The sequence below is a fragment of the Eumetopias jubatus genome, unplaced genomic scaffold, assembly GCF_037043125.1.
Source record: "Eumetopias jubatus isolate StellerSeaLion01/CBP00866 unplaced genomic scaffold, mEumJub1_p1.0 scaffold_12, whole genome shotgun sequence".
NCBI classification, from domain to species: domain Eukaryota; kingdom Metazoa; phylum Chordata; class Mammalia; order Carnivora; family Otariidae; genus Eumetopias; species Eumetopias jubatus.
In genome coordinates, this window is record NW_028274818.1 from 3,599,478 (window position 1) to 3,618,879 (window position 19,402).

The 19,402-nt window shown below is 43.2% G+C and overlaps 1 protein-coding gene across 1 annotated transcript in view; it reads right to left on the bottom strand.

Annotated features, from left to right (window-relative positions):
* The window catches only part of SPTA1 (spectrin alpha, erythrocytic 1), a 74,102-nt gene that overhangs the window by 15,000 nt on the left and 39,700 nt on the right, over window positions 1-19,402 (bottom strand). Inside the window, exons 27-38 of the mRNA XM_088029021.1 lie at window positions 10,019-10,118; window positions 9,708-9,905; window positions 8,799-8,942; window positions 7,952-8,055; window positions 7,299-7,461; window positions 6,909-7,043; window positions 6,269-6,406; window positions 5,985-6,089; window positions 4,709-4,917; window positions 3,118-3,238; window positions 2,456-2,577; window positions 1,501-1,633 (exon numbers count right to left, since the gene is read on the bottom strand). Coding sequence (XP_087885147.1) covers window positions 1,501-1,633; window positions 2,456-2,577; window positions 3,118-3,238; window positions 4,709-4,917; window positions 5,985-6,089; window positions 6,269-6,406; window positions 6,909-7,043; window positions 7,299-7,461; window positions 7,952-8,055; window positions 8,799-8,942; window positions 9,708-9,905; window positions 10,019-10,118 — 1,672 coding nt within the window. The remainder of the gene's footprint in view (window positions 1-1,500; window positions 1,634-2,455; window positions 2,578-3,117; window positions 3,239-4,708; window positions 4,918-5,984; window positions 6,090-6,268; window positions 6,407-6,908; window positions 7,044-7,298; window positions 7,462-7,951; window positions 8,056-8,798; window positions 8,943-9,707; window positions 9,906-10,018; window positions 10,119-19,402) is intronic.

A 19,402-nucleotide genomic window follows, 5' to 3' on the forward strand; every position in this document is an offset into this window, starting at 1 on the left:
GCCTAGGGACCCTTGGGTGGATCAGTCGGTTAAGCGTCTGCCTTTGGCTCAGGTCACGATCCCAGGGTCCTCTGCCTGCTTCTCCCTCTGCCCCTCCCCCTACTCATGCTCTCTCTCTCAGATAGATAAATAAAATCTTTTTTTTTTTTTAAAGAAGTGACCTAAAGGCAGCTAAAGAGAACACTGAGATGTTTTGAATCTCAGTCTCAACCTTCTCTGTGCCTACTGTTGCTGGAAGGACGGAGAATGGAGTGAGGATGAAGCCCGGGCGCGGTGTGTCTCCTCCTTCTCTATATTCTCCTGAGTGTTCTGGAGACCAGGCAGCTCCGCCCACCGCCACCCCCATCCTCAAGGCGCTGGGCTGCCTCTGCTGTCCTTGCCTCCTCTTGTCACAAAGGCGCCCCACCCACTTTTCCTTTTACGTTGCTTACTAACCCGGGCCAAGGAAGACACAGATTTTGTGGGACTATCATACTTTTAACCACCACATTTTGAAAATATAAGAATTTCTGATACATCGTGTTCTTAGGCATTAAAATAAGATGATTATTTCTTTAAATACAAGATGGGCTACATGATCTTGCCCTGGCATATGTGCCACCACTAGAGGAACCTGGGTAGGTGGTACATGGGACCTCCCTATGCTCTTACAACTGCATGTGTATCCACAATTCTCAAAACCGAAGGTTTCATTTAAAAAAGGGAAGGCTTTGGGAGTGTTTGAGATGAAGCCCTAAACCACTTAAATGTGTCCCATGTGTGCACACGTCCCAAAAGGCTTTTCAAAGGAAAGGGTTTGGTAGCATGAATTGTAAGCTAGGCAGGTTTTAAGCTTTCTCTTGCCCATGTGAGCCTTTCCTTATTTCATCACATAAGAGTGAATTAATCTCCACAGAGAATTCTTGGTAAATCCCTAAGTTTTAAGGCTAGTAGGCACACATCTCAAGGTCCCAAGAACCTTATTTTCTTATGATCACTCTCTCAAAAGCTCTAAAAGTCCATATTAACTAGAGATTACATGGACCACTTGTTCATTTCTTTACTGGTAAACTCTACACTGTATTTACAAGTATGTCTGTAAATTGTGGAACTGGTCCACCTTCCAGGTAGCCCTGCTAAAATTATATTTTCTAGAAACCATAACCAATGCCCGGGCATAACAATCTTCCCAATTCAGTGTAACTGATTTGAGGGAAACTTTAGGAAACCTACCCCTATGAGGGAAGGTCTGTAACCATGATGACTTGAAGTCACAGACAGACTACAAATCATGGGATTGAGCTTTGAGTTCCACCTTCACACCTGATTGATCCCATGATCTTGGGCAAGTTACATCACTGGACCTTGATTTTTCATATTTAAAACTGGCTGGAGTATCCATATTTCCATCATCTCTTTCTCCCAGCAGGGGAAAGATTATTTTCATAGATGAAAGTGTTGACTACATAAGAAAAGATTCAAATCAAAGGGGAGATCTCAGTCATTCAGCCTGTGGCTCACCTGAGTCATGGCCAGTGTATCTCCAGAGCCCCCTCCGGCAACCATAGCTTCCTTTTCACTGATCCAAGCTTCCTCCTCCTCTGCATTCTGCATGAATTCCAAGTACTCCAGGGATTCCTCCAGCTGACGCCCTCTGCAACAGGGTGGTAAGCCCCAGTGAGGATGAGAAGACAGCAGGACCCAGGGGAGCACCGCACATAGCCCGGCCACACGAGGCAGCCACAGTGGGACTGGGCCACAGAACAATCCGACGTGAGCTCCTGTGAACTGGGGAGGCCCTGGCCCCAGAAGTTCCGGTTTGTGGCATCATCTGCTCTCCGGGAATCTTTGCTGGGGGAAGGGAGCCTTACCCAAACATGAGGGCCCAGACATCAGAGTTGCAGGACAGCATCAGTGAAGTAGTGTCTCTTTCTACTCAGAGCACCGTGGTTCCTCTTATACAGTGAAGGCACCCTCAATGCTAGAAGTTTCCTTGTATTCCCCAGAAAGACATGTCTTCCTACCGCCAACAGGTATGGAATCATAGGCAGAAATTATTCTGTTTGTCTATCTGGCTGCAGGGTTCTCATTGATTGTATGGCTATCAGGGAGAAAATAATATCCCCTCATTCATTCATTCCTAGGGGCTGCTCACAGCACTAAGCTTCGGGGGGGGGGGGGTTGTACAAAGTAAAACAGACCCAGGGGCATGACCTGGTGTGAAGCATTGGCGCATGAGGCCAACGATGATAAAGGACGGTTGCAAGAAAGCATGGGAGCGGAGGTGTGTTCAGACCACAAAGGCGGCAGCCTCCTCACCTCTCCCTGGGGTCAGTGGGGGCAAGCTGCATGGCAGGCTGGCATCTGAGCAGGGACTTCGATGATAAATAGAGATGGGGAGTTGGGGAGAGCAGCCAATGCTAAGCCCAATACCAACAACCCAGGAAGATAGCTGGGCCTCCTATCACTGACTCACCGAGCAGCCGCCAACTCTTTGAGCTCCTCCCAGTGCTGGAAAAAATGAGTCAGCCGTTCCTGGATCTCCTCCTGCCCCACAGCAGCCTTATCTCCCAGCCTGTCTGCCGCATCCAGCACACCCTGGAGAGCACACACCCATGTAACATTACCCCACAGACTCTCCCCATTTAGTCGGCGTTCCCTGGTAAGGTATCCAGCCCTTCCCACCCTCCACATCATTTATAAACCCCATGGTACTTGGGGTGGTCTTGAAAATCTTGGGAGAATGAAGACACCTGCAGTCAGGTCCACCATGCTAAATGTCCCCTTGTGCAACTTCAGGGCTTATACCAGGCTATACTCCATGATCTGCTTTCTGGATTATTCATGGTCATAGGGTGATGCAGAACTGTCTTCTGCCCCTATGACTCAGCTCAAGTACAGCTTTTCCAGATGTCCTAGACTGCACCCTAATCACCAACAATTGTGTCTATGGTATTGAAAGTGTCCCTTCCAGGGAAAAGCACAGTCCCTGAGCAGAATTCTTCTATTCATAGAAGACCATGTGCAGAGGAGGGAAGAATGCCTGTAGGCTCTTTACCTAGCTCCCTGTGGCTCTGCATGCCACCTCCCCATTGTGCAGCATCACCCTACTGATCCACAGACCTCAACTCTTCATACCTGGATGGTGGGTTCATGGGCCACCAGCTCCCCCTCGAGGCGCTTGTGCTTCTTCAGCAAATTCTGCACCCCCTGAAGGTCCCTCCCATAGTCCTGGGAGCTCACGCGTAACAACTTCTCCCTGGGACCAAGGAAGGAAATGGAAAACGTAGTTTAGACATTCGAGGTCATCCTAGAGCAAGGGTTTTCTAAGAATGGGTGTGTGGCTGGGGGTGGGGAGGTGGTAAATTCCGGAACACTCGGGAGTCAGTAACCACAAAGACAATTAGTGCCAGAGGCTTTCTGCAAAACTCCTGCCAATACAAATGAAAACAACATACTGGTCCCCACTATGCCCACAGCTGTGACAGCCTTTCCATTCATTCCCTTGTCTGCCTCCCTGTGCATCTCTTCTTCTTTGCTCAGGGACATGCACTAATGTTTCTCTTTCAAAAAATGTGAAAATTATATGCACACACATATACATGACCCTATGTACATATATGGCGTTCATGGCCTTTGTCATTTTTGTCTATTAATATCAATAATGAATTTAGATAGAATGGGTTAAAAAAAAGCTGATACCGCAACCACAAAGCATAGTAAAAGACTACACAGACAAGATTATGTTATCTCATTGTTTCTGAAGTTCCTACGATGTCCTCCTTGTTGCCTGGTGCACAAGGCTTCCCTTTAATTCATTGATTACCAGCGAGAATCAGCAGGCTTATAGAAGAAGAGCACGATGAGGCAGGTTACATGGGAAGTAGGGAAAATAATTTGATTTTCCCAATCATACTTTTTACCACAAAAACAGAATTAGTAATGAAAGCCTGGCAGGTACTGGGTAATGTTGGCCTGTGTCCAGTTCGGTGGCACCTTAGATTCCCAGGATGGAGCTAGAGTGTATTGTGCTGAGCAAAATAAGTCAGACAAAGAAGGGCAAACACCATATGATTTCACTCAGATGTGGAATTTAAGAAACAAAACAGACCAACATAGCAGAAGGGGAAAAAAAGAAAATGAAGGAGGCAGACCATAAGAAACTCTTAAAGATAGAGAACACACTGAGGGTTGATGGAGGGAGGTGGGTGGGGGGTGGGCTAGGTGGGTGATGGGGATTAAGGAGGGCACCTGTTGCGATGAGCACTGGGTATTATATGTATCACTGAATTCAACTTCTGAAACTAATGTTGCACTGTATGTTTCTTTTTTGTATGTTCACCAACTAGAATTTCAATATTTTTTTAAACCAATGACAAGGATTTCGGCAGTTGAGTAAGTTGTAAAGGCCCAGCTATCTCATCCAGACATTACACATTCTATGAACTATCTAGAACAAGCAAGCATACATGGTTTCTTAATTTTGTTCCCAGAATGTATGTGAATTGCTCCCCACTTCTCCAAGCCTGTCTCCTTCCGCCTGCATACAGTGAGATAATTTGAGAAAAATAAAACCAATGTTAACTTTAGGCTAAGGCAAACACGGTTAAGAAGTAATACCAACTGTAAGAAACAATTACATATTTCATTTCAGCACCAAATGGGAACACGTTTGGTGGATCATCTATTCTCTTTGGTTATTGGTGCAGTGTGAGCTGGCCATACATACTCTATCCATGATTCCTCATCATCTAGGTCCTGGAAGAACTGGAACAAGGCATAAGCCTCTTTGAGTTTCTCATGGTGTGTGGCTGCCAAGTCCTGGACATTCAGGAAGCGCTCATTGACATTATCCCTTTCCTCCACAATCTGGTCAACATTGAAAGTCCCGCTGGAGAGCAGATCAGCCGCTAACTCATTCAGGTCCTTGAGTGCATCCTAGAAAGCCGAGGTGTTTTCAGTGAACAGAACGATGCAGGCATTAAGTAGACCCTGGACTTTAACCACCACTGGTGCAGGTTCAAAGTCTGGGTCAAACAGACTGTTGTTGAAGATAGTCAAATTGATGATAAGCTCTTTTAACTCAGCTCAGATGGGGGCAAGATCAGAGAGCACTGTGAGTAACGTGACTATAATACTCAAAGTGTCCATTTGCTTTCTGGTATTCTCCCTTGCTTTTTCCTCCTCTTCCCAACTGGAAAATGAGTGTGAGGAAGTGCGTGTCTCCAAACATGACTGTCTTCCTCACAGTCCTGAGTCTGACGCAGATTGATAGATAGAAGTATTCAAGAAGAGCTACTCTACCATACCATTCCTAGGCTGACCACGTCAGAACACACCCAGACTCTTCTGTCTGTTTTCACTCTAACTCTGTCCTTCTAGTATTGTCGTGGGGAATGTCATCAGGTCCTAAAGCTCTGGAACTTAGAAAGCCTTTGACTTCTTGTTCTTTCTGTGCCTATTTCTGCCACCAAATAAAACTGATAATATAAAATTCTCCAGGATGAAATCAATACCTGCCAACATGTTTATCACTGCTCCCAAAACACATTTCTGCTTGATATTGGAATGCAACTGGAATTCTCCATAGAATTTCCAGAGTGTATATATATAGTTCACCTTCGTTGCACATGATATCCCCCTCTGATATTTTTTGCTCTCTATAATTATGTAAAATAAACTCTCTTTCATAGGCCAGATCAAATATGAGCTTTGAAAGATAGTGAGTTTAGATGTATGCCTCATTAAAAGGTAGACAAGATAGCTTTAGGAACCTCTTCCTGGACCCTCTTCCTCAGAATCTATAGTTTCATGCCAACTGGTTAGCAGTGACCATTGCCACAGCTCTGCAGCTCATGGATTCGACCTGGTATAATGACTGCTGGCTGAGAACGCTAAGGTCAGTTTTGCCAGAAAGTGTTCTCAAACGGCCTCCTAAGATGAGAGACGAAAGTCAGAGGCGTTTCCATTCTGCCCAGAGGAGTGAGACTCCCAACACTGCTTACCTCTCGGGCCAACATCTCCGTTTCCAACAGCTGATGTTTTTTGAGCAAGTTTCCTGCTGAAGCCAAGTCCCTGGCCTGATCTTTCATGGCCAGCAGTGTCTCTGCCTGCGAATAAAGAAATATGCAGTGAAGCTGCCAGATGAAAATGGTCTTTAAGGAGAACATTAGCAACCATATCCCCCAACTTTTCCCAAGAAAGTCAAGGAAACTGTTCATGCATAAACCCATTTATCTGGCAAGTAGTTATTAAGATCCCATGCCCCCATCATTCCGGGTGCAATTACCTCTGAGAGCCAGAACTTGAAGTCCTGGATGCCTGTGTTGAACCTCTGTTGGCGACTCGCCTCATTGAGCTTCTGTCCTTTGTCAATTGTTTTCTCAAGCAGGTAGTTCCAGTGCTTGGCCAGCTCTTCCAGTTGACCCTAACTCAAAGAAATTTGGGGATCACTATGGTATTTAGGATCCTGAGGCCTGTGAAAACTTGAAGAGATACTGTAGGGGCCTAGGAGTTAGGGACTAGCCAAAATCTGCCAACCTTTGAATGCCATACATTTTTAACTATTTATGCTTAATCTGGGAAACAACAGGAGGTGTTGGAACAAAGTTTGAGGAAAGGGTCCTGGGCTGCTTACAGAGACTGGTGCCTAAGAGCCAAAGCTCTTGGCAATAGGGATAGAAAATGTCAAACAAGCATGACAACGCTTAAGAATTAGGTCTAAAGCTTTCTCAGAGTCCTAGGTACTGAGTTTGACAGAAGTGATAAGGTCTGAGCAACACGCTTTCCCACCTTCTTTGTGCGGCCGTCAGAGGGAAGATCGCTAACCACAGAACACACTCCATATCCCCACCCATGGAAACTCTGAAGGAAGAAGGGGCTTCTCCTCACGTGCCTTTAGCCCAAACCATCCTGAGCAGAACCCCTACCTTCATGGTCTCTTCATTCCCGTCACATGCCTCCCGCTCAATCAGAGAGTTCCCCAAGTTGAGGACTCCCTCCACCTCCTCAGCTCGGCCCTGGACCTCATTTTCAAAAGCCTGGTGCTTCAGGTATTTTCTCTGAAGGGAAAGCAGAAACTAAATTACCCTGTAATCTAAGGAAGCAAGATAGATAAGTTCTGTTTCAAAGAAAAAGTTAATGTTCTGTCATAACCAGTGGTGACTTCCTGAAGGACCCACGCCTTAACATTAGACTCAGAAGCCCCTGAGGGCAGACAATGGTCTCAACAGTGAGGAAGCATTCTGTTTAGGGAGACAACCCTTCATCCAACAATCTGGGTATGCCAGAGTTTTCCAAGATTCCTGTTTTGAACTTGCCTGGATGTTGGTGGGATCTTTGTAGGATTCATCGCAGGCTATGGGCAGCATCTCACTGATCCATTCCTCCAGGTCCTCAAGGTCATGGTGGAATTTTTTGAGGTCAGCATAGTCACCAAGTTTTGCGCGCTCAGCAATCAGCAGTTCTTTTAGAGCGTTCCATCTGGAGGAGGAAGCTAGATCACTCTCTGCCCTCAAACCTTCCACCAAGGTTTGATGCCATGTCTGCAATCTTCTCATTTGCCAACTTGTCCCTTCTCCTCTCGTTATTTATGGATTTATATGTTATACGTAACAAAGGTATATATTATTTAGCTATACATTATATGTTATAGTATTACAAATAATGTTCATATACATATTATATTACATGTATATTATATCTAATATTACATATTATACTAATAGATTTAGTTGTTGCATCGTCTTGTTATTTTCAAATATAAAACGCAGTGGTTAAGTCAGTAATAATTAAGTTGTATTCCACGCCTTTCATTCTGTGAGTCTAGATCAGAAATGTTTCCAAGTGTCAACATAGTTTTAGGGATTTAGAAATGAAAAGAACTCAGAGTGTGACCCCCATCCTCCATGCTAGCAAAGAGGTCACTCTGCTGCATCTTCCTTAGCTCACAAAACACCTGCTCAGGCCTGACCTGTCTAGCACCCGTTGGAACCGAGCAGCAATCTCCTCCTTGGCATAGTGGTCATCAGCTATGAGCCGCTCCGCAACATGGTCTAACTCAGTGATCTTATTTTCCTAGATAGAGGAAAAGAAAAAAGCCCAGATGCCTGGAGATTAGGTCTTCAGTGCAATCCCAGACTCTCTCCTAGAAAAGAACAGAGACACCCTTTGTGGCTTCACAAAGGGGAACAAAACCAGGGCCAGAGGGTAAATGCCACGAAAGTGGCTTTTAATTCAACAGGAGGAGAAACATTAATAATGACACTAAGATGGGCTCCTGTGGTATGGACTCCTGTGGTACTGAGCTCCTGTGGTATGGACTCCTGTGGTACTGAGCTCCTGTGGTACTGACTCCTGTGGTATGGACTCCCGTGGTACTGAGCTCCTGTGGTACTGAGTTCCTGTGGTACTGAGCTCCTGTGGATGGACTCCTGTGGTACTGAGCTCCTGTGGTATGGACTCCTGTGGTACTAAGCTCCTGTGGTACTGAGCTCCCTAAAAAACAGACTCCTCCCTTGGCCATGGCAGAGGGTGACTCCTGCATTGGGTGGGATGTTGGCATAGGCAGTATATAAAGTCACTTCCAATTCTAAAAGGTAGGTTGTTAAAGGCTGGGCTTGCAGTAAGTCAGTCCAATGCCACGAGTGACTTGAGGAAGGCTAAGCCACCGTATCAACTGCCCTGTCTAACTCCTAGTTTTCTGTAAGAAGCAAATGGGAATTAAAACACTTGTAAATCACAAAACTATATACATGTATAGAATCTCTGTTATTATTACTAATATTTATTATTGGAACTCCTATATTAGTTGTTATTACCTGGGCAGTGATTGCTTTGTCCAAATCGTCCCGTTTCTTCATCAAGGCCACTAGAGTATCTAAGGAACTGTGGCCCTCTGACCTCAGGAAATTCTCACGCGCCAGCATCCAGCTCTCAGCCTGATCACAATTCCCGTGGAACAACTATGGGGAATGAAGGCAGAGGTTATATCCAATCCAGGGGACAGAGGAAATGATCCATCCCTTTCCTACAACACTGATATAAGGGATCCCATAAGGGTTGCTTATGTTCTTCCAAGAAACATTCATACCATGAATCTTAGCTATTCTGGAGCTTTTACTCTTCCCTGAAAACATATTTTATGTTTTCGTTTAAACTATACTCCATTCCCAGGGTGTGTTTCCCATATGCTGCACCTGGCAGATGCTGGCTGGTTATTTTCTTAGGACCCTCATAACCACCACCCTCAGGGTCACCAGTGATCCACTCATCCCTTCCCTCACTGGCACTAATCACTCCCTCTTCTTTAGCCTCAAAACTTTCATACATTTTATTAACAATCACCTGTGCTAGAATGGTCTGTCTACATGTTTAATTTCACTACTTCAGAAAAGAGACGTTATCTTACTAATCTTTGTGTTTCCAGGGCTCCACACCCAGCATGTTCTCAACAAGAATCAATCAACCAAACTCTCAATCAATAAATACATTATAATCACCTGCATCTCGTGCCATGAGCTGATCCCCACTTTGTTTGGCTCTTCTAACAGGAATACGAACGGAGAACACCACAATGAGAGTGCAATGGCAGAGAGCCAAGAAATGCCCTTATGCCTATGGGATGGCAAGCCCAGTGAAATGAGCACCTGCAGGAACTGTGCAAACTTGCACAGAAGGAACAGACTGAGCCTAACTAATCCTTTTTAACAGGGTCAAGGGTGCTTTACCTGCAACTCCAGACACTGATCCAGCATCCTCTTGCGTTGTTTCCATGCTTTCTCCAAGTCATCTTTCTTTAGCCTGACCGCTTCAAGCTTTTCTTCAATTTCAGGGCTGGAACGGTGACCACTGCTTATAAGTTCTGCACCAAAGTCTTCTAAGGCCTGGAAGGTGGGAGCTTCAGCCTCCATGTCAGCCCGATGCTCCTGTGTTGGAAATAGGAAGAGGCTGGGGGCACCAATGGCATCTCAAAAATGTCATAAAATGAGGGAAGTTTGGGAAGTCATGTGATCAGTGGCTGTGTATTTTGTAACCATACCTGGTGTCGCTCCAGCAGGATCTCCGTGCCAGTTAAATCCTCAGCCAGCTCCTCTGATGATACCATGCCACCAATGCTACTGATCCAGTTCTCTAGGTCCCTAGAGAAATAGACATATTGGGATTGATAAGAAAACATTGCAGCCTGCAACAGGGCTATCTGTCCTTGGCTATTTCTAGATTAACACCTTCCATTTGACTTTATATGCTTCACAGATCTTGGGTTTGTTGTTCACACTGGTTTTTGTTTGTTTGTTTGTTTTAAAAAGGAAATTCATTATTGTAAATTCATTACACATGAATCTGCTTGTGTATAAAGAATGAAAATAATCTTTAAAAAGGAAATAGATCAAAATATAAAATTATAGAGATGAAGACAGACAGACACTTTCTAGAATTTGGTCACAGTGCTTAAGAAAAATTCCAAGTAAAAGGAAAATACAGGAAAAAGACAAGTGTGATAAAGATGATTTACTAGGGAGCAAGATGGTGGAGGAGTAGGAGACCTGGATTTCATCTGGTCTCAGGAATTCAGCTGCATAGGGATCAAACCATTCTGAACACCTACGAACTCAACAGGAGATCGAAGATAAGAAGAGTAACAACACTCTGAACAGAAAAGCGACCACTTTCTGGAAGGTAGGACGTGCAGAGAAGTGAATCCGAGGCGATATTCGGGAGGATAGATGGCGGGGGAGGGGGCCTCCATCAGCTGCTCCCGGCAAGTGCTAGAGCCGCGGAGCACAAAATCGGACATTTTAGAAGTCGGCTCCGCTGAGGGACGTCGCTCCAGTGGCTAAGCGGGGGGTGGAACCCTCGCGGGACAGTGTGATCTCAAGACCCTTGGGGTCACAGAAAGACCGGGGGTGCCTGAGTGCGGCAGAGCTCCCAGGGATCGGAGCGGGGAAGCCGGCTGCAGAGACGGAGCCAAGGCGCGGGCTCTCAGCTTGGGGTGGCCATAAACTGTGATCAGTGACAGTCAGGCCACTGTTCCTCCAGCAGAGACCCAGCGGGCGGCAGAGCCGGGGAGACTCCCCTTCCTCCCCCGGGAGGAGCGGTGTGGGAACGCACTGCAGGGATCTGCTGGGTTTGGAGACTCCACATGGGGTCGGGTGCCAGAGATAGAAACGCTCGGTCACAGGCCGGGTGAGCACGGAGTGCGGCTGGAGACCGGGGAGTCGGGAGTGACTGCTTTTCTCTGGGGGCGCACTGAGGAGCGGGGCCCGAGTTCTCAGCTCCTCTGGGCGGAGATTGGGAGGCCACCATTTTCCCCCTGGTCCTCCAAAGCTGTACCGAGAGCTTGCAGGGAACAAAAGCTCCTGAGAGCAAACTTTCAGCAGCTTGCTTAGCCCAGACCGACAAGGGCGGGGCAATTCCACCTCCAGCAAAGACATTTGGAAACCACGGCAACAGGCCCCTCCCCCAGAAGATCAGTGGGAACAGCCATCAAGCCAAGACCAAGTTTACCGATCAAGGAGAACGGGAGAACTCCAGCGCTAGGGGAATGCTGCACATAGAATTCATGGCTTTTTTTTTTACCATGATTCATTAGTTCATCAAAGTTAATTTTTTTAACTGTTTTTTTTTTTTAATTTTTCTTTTTCCCTTTTTCAACCAACATCTTATCAATCCCTTTTTAAAAAAACATTTTTTATTTTTCATTTTTTGAGTCATATTTTATCCCTTCATAGTAGTTACCCTTATTTTTGCATATATATATAAGTTGTTCTCTCTTTAAAATTTTGAGATACAGTTTCTTCTAACAGATCAAAATAAACCCTAAATCGCTAGTGTATGGCTTAGTTCTAGTCTCCTGCCTGATCACATTCTCTCCCTTTTTTTTAAAATCTTCTTCTTTCTTTTTTCAAACAACTTTTATCTTAAATTCCTTTTATAAAATCTTTTATAATTTTCATCTTTACAGTCATCTTCCATCCCTTCATTGTATCAACCCTTATTTTGTACATATATGTCTTTCTTCCTTTAAAATTTTAGGAGGCACTTTTTTCTAACAGACCAAAATATGCCCAAAATCTAGTGTGTGGCACTGATCTATGCACTAGCCTGATCATATTTGATCATATTCTGCTTTTTTGTATTGTTCTGTTTTTGTTTTTATCTTTTTTCTTCTTTTTTTCCTCTTTCTTTTTTTCTTTCTTTCCCTTTCTTTTCCCCTGGTTTCAGGTCTTTTCTGATTTGTTTAGAGTATATTTGCTGGGGACGTTGTTAACCTGTTAGCATGTTTTTCTCTCATTCATCTATTCTCCTCTGGACAAAATGACAAGATGAAAAAAATCACCTCAGCAAAAAGAACAAGAGGTAGTACCGTCAGCCAGGGACCTACCCAATACGGACATTAGTACGATGTCGGACCTAGAGTTCAGAATTATGACTTTAAAGATACTAGCTGGGCTTGAAAAAAGCGTGGAAGTTATTAGAGAAACCCTTTCTGGAGAAATAAAAGAACTAAAATCTAACCAAGTAGAAATCAAAAAGGCTATTAATGAGGTGCAATCAAAAATGGGGGCACTAAATGCTAGGATAAATGAGGCAGAAGAGAGAATCAGCGAATAGAAGACCAAATGATGGAAAATAAAGAGGCTGAGAAAAAGAGAGAGAAACAACTACAGGATCACGAGGGCAGAATTCGAGAGATAAGCGATACCATAAGACAAAACAACATTAGAATAATTGGGATCCCAGAAGAAGAAGAAAGAGAGAGAGGGGCAGAAGGTATACTGGAGCAAATTATAGCAGAAAACTTCCCTAATGTGAGGAAGGAAACAGGCATCAAAATCCAGGAGGCACATGGAACCCCTCTCAAAATCAATAATAATAGGTCAACACCCCAACATTGAATAGTAAAACTTACGAGTCTCAGAGACAAAGAAAAAATCCTGAAAGCAGCTCGGGAGAAGAGATATGTAACCTACAATGATAGAAATACTAGATTGGCAACAGACCTATCCACAGAGACCTGGCAGGCCAGAAAGGACTGGCAAGATATCTTCAGAGCACTAAACGAGAAAAATATGCAGCCAAGAATACTATATCCAGCTAGGCTCTCATTGAAAATAGAAGGAGAGGTAAAAGCTTCCAGGACAAACAAAAACTAAAGGAATTTGCAAACACGAAACCAGCCCTCCAAGAAATATTGAAAGGGGTCCTTTAAGCAAAGAGAGAGCCTAAAAGCAGCATAGATCAGAAAGGAACACAGACAATATACAGTAACAGTCACCTTACAGGCAATACAATGGCACTAAATTCATACCTTTCAAGAGTTACCCTGAATGTAAATGGGCTCAATGCCCCAATCAAAAGACACAGGCTATCAGATTGGATTAAAAAACAAGACCCATCGATATGCTGTCTGCAAGAGACTCACTTTAGACCCAAAGACACCCCCACGTTGAAAGTGAGGGGGTGGAAAACCATTTACCATGCTAATGGACACCAAAAGAAAGCTGGGGTGGCAATCCTTATAACAGACAAATTAGATTTTAAACCAAAGACTGTAATAAGAGATGAGGAAGGACACTATATCCTACTTAAAGAGTCTATCCAACAAGAAGATCTAACAATTGTAAATATCTATGCCCCTAACATGGGAGCAGCCAATTATATAAGGCAATTAATAACAAAAGTGAAGAAACACATCGACAACAATACAATAATAGTGGGGGACTTTAACAACCCCCTGACTGAAATGGACAGATCATCTAAGCAAAAGATCAACAAGGAAATAAAGACTTTAAATGACACATGGGACCAAATGGACTTCACAGACATATTCAGAACATTCCATCCCAAAACAACGGAATACACATTCTTCTCTACTGCCCATGGAACATTCTCCAGAACTGATCACATCCTAGGTCACAAATCAGGTCTCAACCGGTACCAAAAGATTGGGATGATTCCCTGCATATTGTCAGACCAAAATGCTTTGAAACTAGAACTCAGTCACAAGAGGGAAGTCGGAAAGAACTCAAATACATGGAGGCTAAAGAGCATCCTACTAAAGAATGCATGGGTCAACCAGGAAATTAAAGAAGAATTAAAAAAATTCATCGAAACCAATGAAATGAAAACACAAGTGTTCAAAATCTTTGGGATGCAGCAAAGGCAGTCCTAACACGAAAGTATATAGCAATACAAGCCTTTCTCAAGAAACAAGAAAGGTCTCAAATACACAACCTAACCCTACACCTAAAGGAGCTGGAGAAAGAACAGCAAATAAAGCCTAAACCCAGCAGGAGAAGAGAAATAATAAAGATCAGAGCAGAAATCAATGAACTAGAAACCAAAAGAACAGTAGAACAGATCAACGAAACTAGGACCTGGTTCTTTGAAAGAATTAATAAGATTGATAAACCCCTGGCCAGACTTATCCAAAAGAAAAGAGAAATGACCCAAATCAACAAAATCATGAATGAAAGAGGAGAGATCACAACCAACACCAAAGAAATACAAACAATTATAAGAACATATTATGAGCAACTCTATGCCAGCAAATTAGATAACCTGGAAGAAATGGGTGCATTCCTAGAGATGTATCAACTACCAAAATTGAACCAGGAAGAAATAGCAAACCTGAACAGACCTATAACCACTAAGGAAATTGAAGCAGTCATCAAAAATCTCCCAAAAAACAAAAGCCCAGGGCCAGATGGCTTCCCAGGGGAATTCTATCAGGCATTTAAAGAAGAATTAATACCTATTCTCCTGAAACTGTTCCAAAAGATAGAAATGGGAGGAATACTTCCAAACTCATTTTATGAGCCCACCATTACCTTCATCCCAAAACCAGACAAAGATCCCATCAAAAAGGAGAATTACAGACCAATATCCTTGATGAACATGGATGCAAAAATTCTCACCAAAATACTAGCCAATAGGATCCAACAGTACATTAAAAGGATTATTCACCACGACCAAGTGCGATTTATCCCTGGGCTGCAAGGTTGGTTCAACATCCACAAATCAATCAACGTGATACAATACATTAACAAAAGAAAGAACAAGAATCATATGATCCTCTCCATAGATGCAGAGAAAGCATTTGACAAAGTACAGCATCCTTTCTTGATCACAACTCTTCAGTGTATAGGGATAGAGGGTACATACCTCAGTATCATAAAAGCCATCCATGAAAAACCTACAGCAAATATCATTCTCAATGGGGAAAGGCTGAGAGCTTTTCCCCTAAGGTCAGGAACACGGCAGGGATATCCACTATCACCACTGCTATTCAACATAGTATTAGAAGTCCTAGTCACAGCAATCAGAGAACAGAAAGAAATCAAAGGCATCCAAATTGGCAAAGAGGAAGTCAAACTCTCACTCTTTGCAGATGATATGATACTGTATGTGGAAACCCAAAAGACTCCACCCCAAAACTGCTAGAACTCATACAGGAATTCAGTCAAGTGGCAGGATATAAAATCAATGTACAGAAATCAGTGGCATTCCTATACACCAACAACAAGACAGAAGAGAGACAAATCAAGGAGTCAATCCCATTTACAATTGCACCCAAAACCATAAGATACCTAGGAATAAATTGAACCAAAGAGGCAAAGGATCTGTACTCAGAAAACTATAAAATACTCATGAAAGAAATTGAAGAAGACACAAAGAAATGGAAAAACGTCCCATGCTCATGGATTGGAAGAACAAATATTGTGAAGATGTCAATGCTACCTAGAGCAATCTACACATTCAATGCAATCCCCATCAAAATACCATCCCCTTTTTTCAAAGAAATGGAACAAATAATCCTAAAATTTGTATGGAACCAGAAGAGACCCCGAATAGCCAGAGGAATATTGAAAAAGAAAAGCAAAGCTGGCGGCATCACAATTCCGGACTTCCAGCTCTATTACAAAGCTGTCATCATCAAGACAGTATGGTACTGGCACAAAAACAGACACATAGATCAATGGAACAGAATCGAGAGCCCAGAAATGGACCCTCAACTCTATGGTCAACTTATCTTTGACAAAGCAGGAAAGAATGTCCAATGGCAAAAAGACAGCCTCTTCAACAAATGGTGTTGGGAAAATTGGACAGCCACATGCAGAAGAATGAAACTGGACCATTTCCTTACACCACACACAAAAATAAACTCCAAATGGTTGAAAGACCTAAACGTGAGACAGGAGTCCATCCAAATCCTAAAGGAGAACACAGGCAGCAACCTCTTCGACCTCAGCCACAGCAACTTCTTCCTAGAAACATCGCCAAAGGCAAGGGAAGCGAGGGCAAAAATGAACTATTGGGATTTCATCAAGATAAAAAGCTTTTGCACAGCAAAAGAAACAGTCCACAAAACCAAAAGACAACCGACAGCATAGGAGAAAATATTTGCAAATGACATATCAGATAAAGGGCTAGTATCCAAAATCTATAAAGAACTTATCAAACTCAACACCCAAAGAACAAATAATCCAATCAAGAAATGGGCAGAAGACATGAACAGACATGTTTCCAAAGAAGACATCCAAATGGCCAACAGACACATGAAAAAGTGCTCAACATCGCTCGGCATCAGGGAAATCCAAATCAAAACCTCCATGAGATACCACCTCACACCAGTCAGAATGGCTAAAATTAACAAGTCAGGAAACGACAGATGTTGGCGGGGTTGTGGAGAAGGGGGAACCCTCCTTCACTGTTGGTGGGAATGCAAGCTGGTGCAACCCCTCTGGAAAACAGTGTGGAGGTTCCTCAAACAGTTGAAAATAGAGCTACCATACGATCCAGCAATTGCACTACGGGATATTTACCCCAAAGATACAAATGTAGGGATCCGAAGGGGTACATGCACCTCAATGTTTATAGCAGCAATATCCACAATGGCCAAACTGTGGAAAGAGCCAAGATGTCCATCGACAGATGAATGGATAAAGAAGAGTTGGTATATATACACAATGGAATATTATGCAGCCATCAAAAGGAATGACCTCTTGCCATTTGCAATGATGTGGATGGAACTGGAGGGTGTTATGCTGAGTGACATAAGTCAATCAGGGAAAGACACGTATCATATGACCTCACTGATATGAGGAATTCTTAATCTCAGGAAACAAACTGAGGGTTGCTGGAGTGGTTGGGGGTGGGAGGGATGGGGTGGCTGGGTGATAGATATTGGGTAGGGCATGTGCTATGGTGAACGCTGTGAATTGTGCAAGACTGTTGAATCACAGATCTGTACTTCTGAAACAAATAACGCAACATATGTTAAGAAAAAAGAAAAAGAAGAAGATAGCAGGAGAGGAAGAATGAAGGGGAGTAAGTCGGACGGGGAGAGGAACCATGAGAGACGATGGACTCTGAAAAACAAACTGAGGGCTCTAGAGGGGAGGAGGGTAGGGGGATGGGTTAGCCTGGTGATGGGTATTAAAGAGGGCACGTTCTGTGTGGAGCACTGGGTGTTATGCACAAACAATGAATCATGGAACACTACATCAAAAACTAATGATGTAATATATGGTGATTAACATAACAATAAAAAAATTTAAAAAAAAGATGATTTACTAGAAACCAATTGGAAATGTTTTCTTTTTTTATTTTGCTAAGCTTTTATTTTTTTCAATATTTTATTCAAATTCTAGTTAGTTAACATTAGAAGGGGTACCTGCGCTCCAATGTTTAGAGCAGCATTATCAACAATAGCCAAACTATGGAGAGAGCCCAAATGTCCATTGACTAATGAATGGATAAAGAAGATGGGATGTATATACAATGGAATATTACTCAGCCATCAAAAAGAATGAAATCTTGCCATTCGCAATAACGTGGCTGGAGCTAAAGTGTATTATGCTAAGTGAAATAAGCCAGAAAAAAACAGATACTGTATGATTTCACTCATATGTGGAATTTAAGAAACAAAACAAATGAACATTGGGAGAGGGGGCAGATGAAGAAAAAAAGAGAGAGGGAAGCAAACCATAAAAGACTCATAACTATAAAGAAAAAACTGAGTGTTGATGGAGGGAGGTGGGTGGGGGATGGACTAGATGGAGGATGGGCAATAAGGAGGGCACTAGTGCTGAACACTGGGTCTTATATCTAAGTGATGAATCACTGAATTCTGTTGTTTACACTGTTTGACTTAATAATGACAATCCCTTATGTTTGAAAATGTCTTCACATATATTATCTCTTTCAGTTCTTGTCATAATCCTGTATAGAATTCTGGGAACTCTTTTGTTTTCTGTTTGGAGATGAAAAGGTCAGCCTAGAGAATGTAAGTGGCTTGCCCATGTAATATAAGTAAAAACAGACATCTGGAAAGAACCTGGACACTCAAATCCTGGACCAATCCATATTCCATTACTCTTAATGATTCTTGTACATAAAGAGTAGATTCTTGGGTTTAAGGATTTATTTTATATGGAATCTCAGGGAAGGTATGTCTTCATTCTTTTATTCCCAGCATGCGTGTGTGCACGCACACACACACACACACACATTCACGCATATACACACACATTCACTCAAACACACGCACATTCACGCATGCACACATATTCATGCAAGCACACACATTCATGCATGTACACACATTCACACATGCACACACACATACATTCACACATGTACACACACACACACACACACACACACACACACACACACACACTCTCTCTCCATACCGTTGATGAGACCAGGGCCCACTTCTGACTGTTAGCAGTCAAGGGGTATGACAAGGAAAGCTAAGGTCCGTGTCCCAGGGGGTAAATGTCAAGTAACAATGTACTCATTTGCAATTCTGTGTGGTGCCCAAATGAAGCATCACAGAGACTTTTCTCTTGTTGGAGAAACAACAAACATCCAATCTAGGGCAGAAGGGTCTTTTCTTTTGAAAACTCATGTATTCACTAATTCAAACACCTAAGTTTCATTGGTTGCTTACTAAATATGTAACATAGCAAAAGAGGAGTTAATACTTTAGATTAAAAAAAAAAAATCAAACGGAACACGAGAGGCTAATACCTATTTCAAAAACAGCCTGAACCAACAGACACATGAAAAAGTGCTCAACATCGCTCAGCATCAGGGAAATCCAAATCAAAACCTCAATGAGATACCACCTCACACCGGTCAGAATGGCTAAAATTAACAAGTCAGGAAACGACAGATGTTGGCGGGGATGCGGAGAAAGGGGAACCCTCCTACACTGTTGGTGGGAATGCAAGCTGATGCAACCACTCTGGATAACTGTATGGAGGTTCCTCAAACAGTTGAAAATAGAGCAACCCTATGACCCAGCAATTGCACTACTGAGTATTTACCCCAGAGATACAAATGTAGGGATCCGAAGGGGTACGTGCACCCTGATGTTTATAGAAGCAATGTCCACAATAGCCAAACTGTGGAA